The sequence below is a fragment of the Oncorhynchus mykiss genome, chromosome 9 (genome assembly GCF_057628025.1).
Source record: "Oncorhynchus mykiss isolate SJ-2025 chromosome 9, ASM5762802v1, whole genome shotgun sequence".
Classification (NCBI taxonomy): domain Eukaryota; kingdom Metazoa; phylum Chordata; class Actinopteri; order Salmoniformes; family Salmonidae; genus Oncorhynchus; species Oncorhynchus mykiss.
This window is the reverse complement of record NC_143030.1, coordinates 455,100-469,594: the sequence shown is the minus strand read 5'-3', so window position 1 is coordinate 469,594 and position 14,495 is coordinate 455,100. Positions and strand designations below refer to the sequence as shown.

General features: G+C 45.4%; 1 protein-coding gene across 1 annotated transcript; it reads left to right on the top strand.

Moving 5' to 3' along the window:
• The first annotated feature begins 210 nt into the window (after positions 1 to 210).
• LOC149980686 (phosphatidylcholine:ceramide cholinephosphotransferase 2-like) lies at positions 211 to 13,279 on the top strand. Its single transcript, XM_090183230.1, has 6 exons — positions 211 to 333; positions 3,980 to 4,746; positions 5,801 to 5,918; positions 7,847 to 8,000; positions 8,822 to 8,988; positions 11,547 to 13,279. The coding sequence occupies exons 2-6, from the start codon at positions 4,211 to 4,213 to the stop codon at positions 11,739 to 11,741; spliced, it is 1,170 nt and encodes a 389-aa protein (XP_090039356.1). The 5' UTR covers positions 211 to 333; positions 3,980 to 4,210; the 3' UTR covers positions 11,742 to 13,279.
• The last annotated feature ends 1,216 nt before the right edge of the window (positions 13,280 to 14,495 follow it).

Below are 14,495 nucleotides of genomic sequence, written 5' to 3'. Positions count from 1 at the left end.
GGCCTTGGTGTACCTTATTTGGGCCGGGAGAACCAGTTATCTGCAATCTTTTTTTTTTAAAGACCTTTAAATTTAATCGACACCTTTTTATATGAAATTGGGCTATTATAAAAAAAAATATATATATAGAAATGCACATTCTGAATAGTTTTGAAAATGTATCAAATGTAATAGGAAGCTATAGGGGCGTGTTTTGCTGAAGAGGGCGTGTCTTGTCTGACAGGAGGGGAGCTGTGATTTACACACCCAAGGTAAGAGAAGACAACTCAACACAGAGGAGGAAGACAAAAAAGGTCACAGACTTGTTTCGAACTTTCACGTTACTGAACACAGGTAAGCTGTTTTTTTTTATGTGGGGATACATTGTTTAATTAGCCTAACTTGAGAACGTTTGTTGGTTTCATTTCCCTAAGAGCGCAGGTAAAAAGTTTTAAGAGTTAGAGAAGGTGTTGTCGGTCGCCATAGCTCACCTTTCAACAGGTGAATTGCTTCCGACTGGCTTTGCGGGTCGAATATCCAGTTAATATTAAAGACTTAACTATTTCCAGTACTTAAACACAGAGGACTCCTAACTTATATTTCACCTACGTAAATCCTTCATGTTATTATCGCCCGGTGAGAATGATAATATTTGTTATATACCCGTATGTTGTGATGATGGCGGCGAGAAGGGTTGCTTACTTTGAGCCTGTTCCATTACGCCGATTATGTTGCAAAACGGAATGCCACGGGGAGGGACCTAGCTGAATGTGTCCAATAGAAACTCTGGTTTTGTTTTGTTTGGTTCTTAATTAAACTGTAACCGGTTTGCGTTATGTTTACACTCCTCTCCCTTTGACTGTGGCGTGTGAATGATGCCGCGTTCAAGACAACCGGGAACTCGGTCATCTCCGAATTCCGAGCGTTCAAAACAACTGGGAACTATTTGAATGGTCATCCAACCCACAACTTGGGAACTCGGGTCTTTTGACATTCTAATTGATATTCTAATTGGCATTCTAGTTCTTCTAAACATTCTAAACTATGAGGGAATAATGTGGACATTGCCTGACTATATAGATTGGTTTCTTGGTGATGTTTCTATGTGCCCAACACAGGCACACATAATAAACCCATGAATAGTGGTAGCATTAATCTCACCATTGCTGTTTTTGTCATCACAAAGTGACCAAGGGGGTGATTTCTCAGGGCTATGATAATATCCAGAATCATTATTAGGAAGAGCCTTTGGTGTTGCTGCAATAGTCTATCCGGACAGTAGACGTAGTGTCCAATCCATATGAAAATATGGAGTCATTTACCTTGATGCTGTAAATCAAGCAGACAACAACAGAGGGCCACTATCACTAGGGATACAGACAACAAGATGATCACTATCACTAGGGATCCAGACAACAACAGAGGGCCAATATCACTAGGGATCCAGACAACAAGATGATCACTATCACTAAGGATCCAGACAACAACAGAGGGCCAATATCACTAGGGATCCAGACAACAACAGAGGGCCAATATCACTAGGGATCCAGACAACAACAGAGGGCCAATATCACTAGGGATCCAGACAACAACAGAGGGCCAATATCACTAGGGATCCAGACAACAACAGAGGGCCAATATCACTAGGGATCCAGACAACAACAGAGGGCCAATATCACTAGGGATCCAGACAACAACAGAGGGCCAATATCACTAGGGATCCAGACAACAACAGAGGGCCAATATCACTAGGGATACAGACAACAACAGAGGGCCAATATCACTAGAGATACAGACAACAACAGAGGGCCAATATCACTAGAGATACAGACAACAACAGAGGGCCAATATCACTAGAGATACAGACAACAACAGAGGGCCAATATCACTAGAGTTACAGACAACAACAGAGGGCCAATATCACTAGGGATACAGACAACAACAGAGGGCCAATATCACTAGGGATACAGACAACAACAGAGGGCCAATATCACTAGGGATACAGACAACATCACTAGGGATCCAGACAACAACAGAGGGCCAATATCACTAGATACAGACAACAACAGAGGGCCAATATCACTAGAGATACTGACAACAACAGAGGGCCAATATCACTAGAGATACAGACAACAACAGAGGGCCAATATCACTAGAGATACAGACAACAACAGAGGGCCAATATCACTAGGGATCCAGACAACAACAGAGGGCCAATATCACTAGAGATACAGACAACAACAGAGGGCCAATATCACTAGAGATACAGACAACAACAGAGGGCCAATATCACTAGGGATACAGACAACAACAGAGGGCCAACTTGGGGACTTGTCTGACAACTAGATCCAGGACTCTTTCAGGGTTCACGTTCACTGCCTAATTTAACTGATTTATGCTTCATATATCAGCTGTACAATGTGATGGAGGAAAGCACTGTGCATGCAGAGGGTTGCACTTCCATTGAATGGCGATAGTTTAACCACAATATGCCACAAGACCTAGAATTGGGGACAGTTTAATCAGAATATATATATAATATATCATAATATACCACAAGACCTAGAATTGAATTGCCTCAAGTTTGCAACCCTATACAAGAGTAATGAGATAAAGACGGTTTATATTAGATGCATGGGAGGAAGACAGACGGTTAGAGGGGGGGTCAGTCACACATTAACACGCAGGCCAGATATGATATGGAGAAAGAGGATTTGTAGCATGAGTACACTCACTCAGTCACTCAGTCACTCACTCAGTCACTCAGTCACTCACTCACTCAGTCACTTACTCAGTCACTCACTCAATATGCTTTCCTCCAACACTGTGTGTGTTACGTAACGGTGTTGTTTAGTTACCTAGGTAATGTAATTGTTTTAGAGGATTGCATTGGGATTCACATTCTATGAATAGCCCCTCCACCCCTCCCTCCACCCCTTCCTCCCCCTCTCCACCCCTCCCTCCCTCCACCCCTCCACCCCTCCCTCCACCCCTCCATCCCTCCCTCCCTCCACCCCTCCCTCCACCCCTTCCTCCCCCCTCCACCCCTCCCTCCCTCCCTCCACCCCTCCCTCCCTCCACCCCTCCCTCCCTCCATCCCTCCCTCCCTCCACCCCTCCACCCCTCCCTCCACCCCTCCACCCCTCCCTCCATCCCTCCCTCCCTCCACCCCTCCCTCCCTCCACCCCTCCATCCCTCCCTCCATCCTGCCAGTTGTTGTAGCAGTCTGAACTCCTCATTGTCCTGCGTCAACAAGACTATTAAAGCACACAGAGGTGTGTGTGTGTGTGAAATCACCTGTGGTTTAAAGAGTGAGGAATGTGTGTGTGTGTGTGTGTGAAGTTAAGGTGTGGCTCTTTCTCTCTGCGCTCTCTCTCTCTCTGGTTTCTCTGAGTCAAAACCAACATTCCTACAGGTAGGATCGGAACATTTCTCACCTGTGTTGACTGAGTGTGACTGTACAGAGAGTGCAGGTAGAAGAGAACACACCTTGTTACCTGCCTGTCCTCTCTGACCACTGATGGCTGGTTTCCCCAGACACAGATCAGTCCAGTCCTGGTCTAAAAAAGCATTTTAAATAAGTTCACAATCCTAGAACTAGGCTTAAAATGTGTCTGGCGAAACTGCCCCCGAGAGCTCTGAAAACAGCCTGTCTTTCTGTGTGTCTGTGGAGGCTGTTGGGGGGGAGGACGGCTCATTATAACGTCTGGAACGGAGCCAATGGAACGGCATCAAATCATGAAAACCATGGAAACCACATGTTTGATGTGTTTGATCCCATGGAAACCATGTGTTTGATGTGTTTGATCCCATTCCACTGACTCCGCTCCAGCCTTTACCACGAGCCCGTCCTCACCAGCCTCCTGAGCTAGCTAGCCTGTCAAACAGGTTTTCACCCCTTCCTCCTCTTTGTACATTTCAGTTCCTTTTAGTTGATCAGGTAGAAACAGGTTCTCGTCTCCTGGACAGTCTCTGATGTCTGTGTATTTGTGTTTTCCAGGTGTTTCCAAAGGTCTCTGACATTGTTGATGACCTCAGAGCTGATAGGATTATTGATCACATTGATCAGGTACCTCTAACCCGCCAAACATTATCGGAGGTCGGAGGTCACACCTTGCTGGAAGTTTCTGGATTATATATTTGTTTTTGGAGACTGCTGATTGGTTAAAGGACATGTTTGGAGCCTGCTGATTGGCCGGTTGAGTGTCTCAAAATATCCACCCCAGAACTGATGCACGAAAACGAGGCGAGACCGACTGGAGGCCACTCCCACTTTGAGGTCTCCGTGACAATGGAGTCCCAGCCGCCGCCACCAGCTCCTCACATCGTCTCCAACGGCAACCCTCACGGCAACCCTTCGTCATCAACGATAACGGACCACATCCCTAACACTAAGTCCAAGCATAACCAGGACGACCGACGGACCAGCGGCAAATCCAGCCGACTGATCCGGTCGCTTAGCAACGGTCTCCGGAAACACAGTGACTACGTCAAGATTTCGGTACCGGAAGGCCGCGGCAACCGGTTGCCGCGGGAATGGTGGAAAACAGGGGTGGCGTTTGTGTACGCGTTATTCAACCTCATCCTGACCACCGTCATCATCACCGTCGTACACGAACGGGTACCGGATAAATCGGTCAGTCCCCCGTTACCGGATAAATTCTTTGACTATGTGGACCGTGTACCGTGGGCGTTTACGGTCACCGAAGTCAACGGGATGGTGTTGGTGGGACTCTGGTTCATACAGTGGCTGTTCCTCAAACACAAGTACTTTCTTTTCAATTCAAATAACTTTATTGGCACTGGAAACGCATGTTTACATTGACAAAAGCAAAGTGGAAAAAAATTAAATAAACAATAGACCTTTAAATATTACACTCACAAACGTTTTTCAAAGGAATAGACATTTTTAAATGTTATATTATGTCTGTATACGTTGTTATAAAACCACTGTGACTGAACTGTGTTTTTGGACTATTGGTGTAGACTGCAAGGTTATTGGTTTAGACTGCACGGCTATTGGTTTAGACTGCACGGCTATTGGTGTAGACTGCACGGCTATTGGTGTAGACTGCACAGCTATTGGTGTAGACTGCACGGCTATTGGTGTAGACTGCACGGCTATTGGTGTAGACTGCACGGCTATTGGTGTAGACTGCACGGCTATTGGTGTAGGCTGCACGGCTATTGGTGTAGACTGCACAGCTATTGGTGTAGACTGCAAGGTTATTGGTGTAGACTGCAAGGTTATTGGTTTAGACTGCAAGGTTATTGGTGTAGACTGCAAGGTTATTGGTGTAGACTGCACGGCTATTGGTGTAGACTGCACAGCTATTGGTGTAGACTGCAAGGTTATTGGTGTAGACTGCAAGGTTATTGGTTTAGACTGCAAGGTTATTGGTGTAGACTGCACAGCTATTGGTGTAGACTGCACAGCTATTGGTGTAGACTGCACGGCTATTGGTGTAGACTGCACGGCTATTGGTGTAGGCTGCACGGCTATTGGTGTAGGCTGCACAGCTATTGGTGTAGGCTGCACGGCTGTTGGTTTAGACTGCAAGGCTATTGGTGTAGACTGCACGGCTATTGGTGTAGACTGCAAGGCTATTGGTGTAGACTGCAAGGCTATTGGTGTAGACTGCACGGCTATTGGTGTAGACTGCACGGCTATTGGTGTAGACTGCACGGCTATTGGTTTAGACTGCAAGGCTATTGGTGTAGACTGCAAGGCTATCTGCAAGGCTATTGGTGTAGACTGCTGTTCTAATTGTGGTGACTTGGTTTAGACTGCTGTTCTAATTGTGGTGACTTCCCCCTCCAGGTCCATCATTGGTCGGAGGTGTTTCTTCATGATCGGAACGTTGTACATGTACCGTTGTGTCACCATGTACATCACCACGCTACCTGTCCCTGGCAAACACTTCACCTGCGCTCCCAAGGTACACAATGATCATCACATGTATTTATAACGCCCTTCGTACATCTGCTGATATCTCAAAGTGCTGTACAGAAACCCAGCCTAAAAACCCCAAACAGCAAGCAATGCAGGTGTAGAAGCACGGTGGCTAGGAAAAACTCCCTAGAAAGGCCAGAACCTAGGAAGAAACCTAGAGAGGAACCAGGCTCTGAGGGGTGGCTAGAAAAAACTCCCTAGAAAGGCAGGAACCAAATGATGATTCATGATTCACATAGAGACTAGATGACTGATGGGGCACCATTTTGTAAAATATATTTTGAAATCTACAGAAATGCATTTATAGTGAACAAAAAATATGAAGTCAACATGCAACAATTTCAAAGATTTTACTGAGTTACATTTCATAATAGGAAATCAGTCAATTTAAATAAATAAATTAGGCCCTAATCTATGGATTTCACATGACATCTGTTGGTCACAGACACCTTTAAAAATAAAGGTAGTGCTGTGGACCAGACAACCAGTCAGTATCTGGTGTGGATCAGAAAACCAGTCAGTATCTGGTGTGGATCAGAAAACCAGTCAGTATCTGGTGTGGATCAGAAAACCAGTCAGTATCTGGTGTGGATCAGAAAACCAGTCAGTATCTGGTGTGGATCAGAAAACCAGTCAGTATCTGGTGTGACCACCATTTGCCTCATGCAGCGTGACACATCTCCTTCACATAGAGTTGATCAGGCTGTTTGATTGTGGCCTGTGGAATGTTGTCCCACTCCTCTTCAATGGCTGTGTGAAGTTGCTGGATGTTGGTGAGAACTGGAACACGCTGTCGTGCACGTCCATCCAGAGCATCCCAAACAGGCTCAATGGGTGACATGTCAGGTGAGTATGCAGGCCATGGAAGAACTGGGACATTCTCAGCTTCCAGGAATTGTGTTCAGATCCTTGCGACATGGGGCCGTGCATTATCATGCTGAAACATGAGGTGATGGTGGCAGATGAATGGCATGACAATGGGCCTCAGGACCTCATCACGGTATCTCTGTGCATTCAAATTGCCATCTAATATGCAACTGTGTTCGTTGTCCGTAGCTTATGCCTGCCAATACCATAACCCCACCACCACCATGGGGCACTCTGTTCACAACAGCAAACCGCTCGCCCACACGACGCCATACACGTGGTCTGCGGTTGTGAGGCCGGTTGGACGTTCTGCCAAATTCTCTAAAACGGTGTTGGAAGTGGCTTATGGTAGAGAAATTAACATTAATTTATTTGCCAACAACTCTGGTGGACATTCCTGCAGTCCGCATTCCAATTGCAAACTCCCTCAAACCTTCAGACATCTGTGGCATTGGGCTGTGGGACAAAACTACACATTTCAGGGTGGCCTGTTATTGTCCCCAGCACAAGGTACACCTATGTAATGATCATGCCGTTTAATCTGCTTCTTGATATGCCACACCTGTCAGGTGGATGGATTATCTTCACAAAGGAGAAATACTCACTAACGGGGATGGAAACACATTTGTGCACAACATTGGAGAGGAAGAAAAAATAATTGTGCTCATGGAACAGTTCTGAGATTTTATTTCAGCTCATGAAACATGGGACCAACACTTTACATGTTTGTTTATATAATTGTTTAGTATGTATATATGTCTACATTTAGTTTTAGTCACGCGTTCTATTCCAGAGACACCTTAATGCTTCTAAATTAGATTGTGAGATATACAGTGCCTTGCGAAAGTATTCGGCCCCCTTGAACTTTGCGACCTTTTGCCACATTTCAGGCTTCAAACATAAAGATATAAAACTGTATTTTTTCGTGAAGAATCAACAACAAGTGGGACACAATCATGAAGTGGAACGACATTTATTGAATATTTCAAACTTTTTTAACAAATCAAAAACTGAAAAATTAACTCTACCCCCCCCCCCCCCTCCTAGCTTTATGGTGACTCTGAAGGGATGGTGTGGCGTATCCTGGGTCTGATTAGTGGAGGAGGCCTGTCAATCACCGGGGGTCACCTCATGTGTGGAGACTTCCTCTACAGTGGACACACTGTAACACTCACACTGGCATACCTGTTTATCCAAGAGTGTACGTACGCACACACACACACACTCACACTCTCTGTAACCCTCACAATGACATACCTGTTTATTTAGTGTAAGAAATTAGATTCTTATTTTATTAAGGAAATAGAGAAGTGTTACAGAAAGGAGGCCACCCCTCTAGTGGGACCGGGTCGGGGGCCTCTCTAACCTGGGACCGGGTCGGGGGGCCTCTCTAACCTGGGACCGGGTCGGGGGGCCTCTCTAACCTGGGACCGGGTCGGGGGGCCTCTCTAACCTGGGACCGGGTCGGGGGGCCTCTCTAACCTGGGACCGGGTCGGGGGGCCTCTCTAACCTGGGACCGGGTCGGGGGGCCTCTCTAACCTGGGACCGGGTCGGGGGGCCTCTCTAACCTGGGACCGGGTCCGGCGGCTGTAGTCTCTCTAACCTGGGACCGTTCTAGATGATTCTGTGCTTCCAACTTTGTGGCAACAGTTTGGGGAAGGCCCTTTCCTGTTTCAGCATGACAATGTCCCCGTGCACAAAGCGAGGTCCATACAGAAATGTTTTGTCGAGATTGGTGTGAAAGAACTTGACTTGCCTGCTGAATGGAAGCAAGTCCCCACAAAAATGTTCTAATATCTAGTGGAAAGTCTTCCTAGAAGAGTGGAGGCTGTTATAGCAGCAACTCCCATGATTTTGAAATGTTTTATGAGCAGGTGTCCACATACTTTTGATCATGTCATATATTTACCAGTCCTGTGAGGCTCTGAAAAGTGTATTTTGAATTGGGGGAAAATGGGTGGCAAAAACAATTTGACACATGAGGTTGTGTTGTAACTACGTTAATTTGTTTACCTCCTCAGACTCCCCCAAGAAGATGTGGTGGTACGTGTGGTTGTGCTGGTTGCTCAGTGTTGTGGGCGTGATCTGTATCCTGATTGGTCATGAGCATTACAGCATTGATGTTGTCTTTGCCTACTTTGTTACATCACGCCTCTTCTGGTGGTATCACACCATGGCCAACACACAGGTAAGATAGATACATATATACACACACACACACAGGTAAGATATATATATATATATATTTTATTTTTATTTTTTATTTTATTTAACCAGGCAAGTCAGTTAAGAACAAATTCTTATTTTCAATGACGGCCTGGGAACAGTGGGTTAACTGCCTGTTCAGGGGCAGAACGACAGATTTGTACCTTGTCAGCTCGAGGATTTGAACTTACTAGTCCAACTCTCTAACCACTAGGCTACCCTGCCGCCCCATATACACACACACAGGTAGTGTGTGTATATATATATATATATATATGTATATGAGCCGCACACACACTGCTCAAAAAAATAAAGGGAACACTTAAACAACACAATGTAACTCCAAGTCAATCACACTTCTGTGAAATCAAAATGTCCACTTATTGATTGACAATAAATGTCACATGTCACATGCTGTCACATGCTGTTGTGCAAATGGAAAAGACAACAGGTGGAAATTATAGGCATTTAGCAAGACACCCCCAATAAAGGAGTGGTTCTGCAGGTGGTGACCACAGACCATTTCTCAGTTCCTATGCTTCCTGGCTGATGTTTTGGTCACTTTTGAATGCTGGCGGTGCTTTCACTCTAGCGGTAGCATGAGACGGAGTCTACAACCCACACAAGTGGCTCAGGTAGTGCAGCTCATCCAGGATGGAACATCAATGCGAGCTGTGGCAAGAAGGTTTGCCACGTTTGTCAGCGTAGTGTCCAGAGCATGGAGGCGCTACCAGGAGACAGGCCAGTACATCAGGAGGCCGTAGGAGGGCAACAAACCAGCAGCAGGACTGCTACCTCCGCCTTTGTGCAGGGAGGAGCAGGAGGAGCACTGCCAGAGCCCTGCAAAATGACCTCCAGCAGGCCACAAATGTGCACGTGTCTGCTCAAACGGTCAGAAACAGACTCCATGAGGGTGGTATGAGGGCCCGACGTCCACAGGTGGGGGTTGTGCTTACAGCCCAACACCGTGCAGGACGTTTGGCATTTGCCAGAGAACACCAAGATTGGCAAATTCGCCACTGGTGCCCTGTGCACTTCACAGATGAAAGCAGGTTCACACTGAGCACATGTGACAGACGTGACAGAGTCTGGAGACGCCGTGGAGAACGTTCTGCTGCCTGCAACATCCTCCAGCATGACCGGTTTGGCAGTGGGTCAGTCATGGTGTGGGGTGGCATTTCTTTGGGGGGCCGCACAGCCCTCCATGTGCTCGCCAGAGGTAGCCTGACTGCCATTAGGTACCGAGATGAGATCCTCAGACCCCTTGTGGGACCATATGCTGGTGCGGTTGGCCCTGGGTTCCTCCTAATGCAAGACAATGCTAGACCTCATGTGGCTGGAGTGTGTCAGCAGTTCCTGCAAGAGGAAGGCATTGATGCTATGGACTGGGCCGCCCGTTCCCCAGACCTGAATCCAATTGAGCACATCTGGGACATCATGTCTCGCTCCATCCACCAACGCCACGTTGCACCACAGACTGTCCAGGAGTTGGCGGATGCTTTAGTCCAGGTCTGGGAGGAGATCCCTCAGGAGACCATCCGCCACCTCATCAGGAGCATGCCTGGGGAGGTAGGGAGGTCATACAGGCACGTGGAGGCCACACACACTACTGAGCCTCATTTTGACTTGTTTTAAGGACATTACATCAAAGTTGGATCAGCCTGTAGTGTGGTTTTCCACTTTAATTTTGAGTGTGACTCCAAATCCAGACCTCCATAGGTTGATAATTTCTGTGTGATTTTGTTGTCAGCCCATTCAACTATGTAAAGAAAAAAGTATTTAATAAGAATATTTAATTCATTCAAATCTAGGATGTGTTATTTTAGTGTTCCCTTTATTTTTTTGAGCAGTGTATGTGTGTGTGTGTGTGTGTGTGTGTGTGTCTCTTTGTGTACACACACACACACACACACACACACACACAGGTAGGATATACAGTGGGGCAAAAAAGTATTTAGTCAGCCACCAATTGTGCAAGTTCTCCCACTTAAAAATATGAGAGAGGCCTGTAATTTTCATCATAGGTACACTTCAACTATGACAGACTAAATGGGGGAAAAAAATCCAGAAAATCACATTGTAGGATTTTTTATGAATTTCTTTGCAAATTATGGTGGAAAATAAGTATTTGGTCAAAAAAAAAAATATATATATATGTGTGTATGTATTATTATTATTATTATTTTTTTTACCAAATAGTTAATTATATACACACACACACACACACAGAGGTAGGATATATATATATATATATGTGTGTATACATACATACGTGTATATATATCTCAACCATAATGTCTAGTAATGATGGTTGCTGTGTGAATATAGATAGTTTGTCACACAACAGCCTCAACTGATTTCAAAGCGTTCTCTTTAGTTCAGACTCTGATGAACTCTGACCTTTATGATTTACATCGGTCTCTAGGAATCCAATGGCTTATTATACGATTGTCCTTTAGAAAATAAACCCCTCAATATGTATATTTATTGGTTTTAAAAATAAACAACAATTCTAAACCAATTTTTACATTTTGTGTTCAGGCTCTACGCGGGGCTTCTAACAACTACCTGTCAAGGACCTGGTGGAACCCTGTGTTTAACTTCCTGGAGCGCAACGTCATGGCAACCGTTCCCTGTGTGTTCTCCTGGCCCGTCTCTCTGCCCTCTGCATGGTGTAACATTAACCCCTGTGAGAGATACTCTATGGTAGAGGGGGATGGGAACAGAGACCAGTAGAGGGCCTGTCTCTGCCCTCCTCGTGGTAACAACAACCCCATGGTAGAGGGGGATGGGGGACAGAGACCAGTAGAGGGCCTGTCTCTGCCCTCCTCGTGGTAACAACAACCCCATGGTAGAGGGGGATGGGACTGGAGACCAGTGATCAATTTTTCTATCCCTCCCTCCCTCCCTCCCTCTGTTCACAGATCACAGGCTGTAGCTTGTAATGAAAGAAACCTTCCTGAAGGCTCGGTCATTACTACCTCTGGTGTTGTTCAGCACGGACGCTACAGGCCAACACACCTGTGTAGGGGATAGGGTTGCACTGTGTAGGGGATAGGGTTGCACTGTGTAGGGGATAGGGGTGCACTGCGTAGGGGATAGGGGTGCACTGCGTAGGGGATAGGGGTGCACTGCGTAGGGGATAGGGGTGCACTGCGTAGGGGATAGGGGTGCACTGCGTAGGGGATAGGGGTGCACTGCGTAGGGGATAGGGGTGCACTGCGTAGGGGATAGGGGTGCACTGCGTAGGGGATAGGGGTGCACTGCGTAGGGGATAGGGGTGCACTGCGTAGGGGATAGGGGTGCACTGCGTAGGGGATAGGGGTGCACTGCGTTGGGGATAGGGGTGCACTACATGGAGAATAGGGCATCATTTGAGACTGATGCGTTGTGTATTGGGTCAGAGATTGGAACGTCAGAATTGGCAGTGTATTCCCTGTGCACTGTATAGGGTGCCATTTCAGACACCCCACTGTGAGCGAACCCAAGGACCAAATATTGATGTAATGACGATAACATGTTTAAACATTTATGTAAATATTTTGTTAGCCTGATCCCAGATCTGTCTGTGTGCTCTTGCTAACTCCATTGTTGTCATTGTCAAGCCCACTAGCCTGATCCCAGATCTGTCTGTGTGCTCTTGCTAACTCCAAACTAAAGACGATTTCCGTAAGGAGCAGAAACCGATCCGGCTGTTTTTTGGTTCAGTAAAACACTGAATATAAAGCCGTATCAAATGTAATCCATGTTACTGAAATATGTTTTGGTTCTGTTTTCATTCTTTTTAATCATATTTAAAGTTGTCGTAACTTGATTGTTGTAATATAATGTTCATTTTGAGGGGAGGGGGTAGGGGGGGGGGGGGGACTGAATAAAATGGCCGAACTCGCCTTCAAGACCCGTGTGTGCAGAGATAAGACAATGAAAGCTCTTCAGTGAATCCACAGTGCGTTAAGTTAACAACCTGTTTCATATAAGAAAGTAATGACCAGAATGCATTTTAGGGAAAGAAGATGGATTTTATTAAATGTATTCAATTTGTGAGTTTGATCAATTCCAGTCCCGTTGCCGAGCGGATCCGGGGTACTCCCAGGGATAACTTTTATGTAGAAGGACTGAGAAGCTCAGTTCTGGGGACTTTTTGGAAAGATGTTCTACTCTAAAATGAACCTATAGCCCAACTGATGCAGCATAGTGGCTAGAAAAGGTCCAGAAGCCTGGGGTTGGTCTCACTTCCTGATTGGTATTATATTATTAAAAGGTACAGAAGCCTGGGGTTGGTCTCACTTCCTGATTGGTATTATATTATTAAAAGGTCCAGAAGCCTGAGGTTGGTCTCAGTTCCTGATTGGTATTATATTATTAAAAGGTACTGAAGCCTGGGGTTGGTCTCACTTCCTGATTGGTATTATATTATTAAAAGGTCCAGAAGCCTGAGGTTGGTCTCACTTCCTGATTGGTATTATATTATTAAAAGGTACTGAAGCCTGGGGTTGGTCTCACTTCCTGATTGGTATTATATTATTAAAAGGTCCAGAAGCCTGAGGTTGGTCTCACTTCCTGATTGGTATTATATTATTAAAAGGTCCAGAAGCCTGGGGTTGGTCTCACTTCCTGATTGGTATTATATTATTAAAAGGTCCAGAAGCCTGGGGTTGGTCTCACTTCCTGATTGGTATTATATTATTAAAAGGTCCAGAAGCCTGGGGTTGGTCTCACTTCCTGATTGGTATTATATTATTAAAAGGTCCAGAAGCCTGGGGTTGGTCTCACTTCCTGATTGGTATTATATTATTAAAAGGTCCAGAAGCCTGGGGTTGGTCTCACTTCCTGATTGGTATTATATTATTAAAAGGTCCAGAAGCCTGGGGTTGGTCTCACTTCCTGATTGGTATTATATTATTAAAAGGTCCAGAAGCCTGGGGTTGGTCTCACTTCCTGATTGGTATTAAATTATTAAAAGGTCCAGAAGCCTGGGGTTGGTCTCACTTCCTGATTGGTATTATATTATTAAAAGGTCCAGAAGCCTGGGGTTGGTCTCACTTCCTGATTGGTATTATATTATTAAAAGGTCCAGAAGCCTGGGGTTGGTCTCACTTCCTGATTGGTATTATATTATTAAAAGGTACAGAAGCCTGGGGTTGGTCTCACTTCCTGATTGGTATTATATTATTAAAAGGTACAGAAGCCTGGGGTTGGTCTCACTTCCTGATTGGTATTATATTATTAAAAGGTCCAGAAGCCTGGGGTTGGTCTCACTTCCTGATTGGTATTATATTATTAAAAGTTCCAGAAGCCTGGGGTTGGTCTCACTTCCTGATTGGTATTATATTATTAAAAGGTACAGAAGCCTGGGGTTGGTCCATCTGCATTTACCCCACTGGACACTTCCTGATTGGTATTATTCATATTTTATTATAATTAATTAATCACTCAAATGTTAAAAAAAATTTTATTACAAATTTATGTTGCCCTTTCTTTTTTTTAACA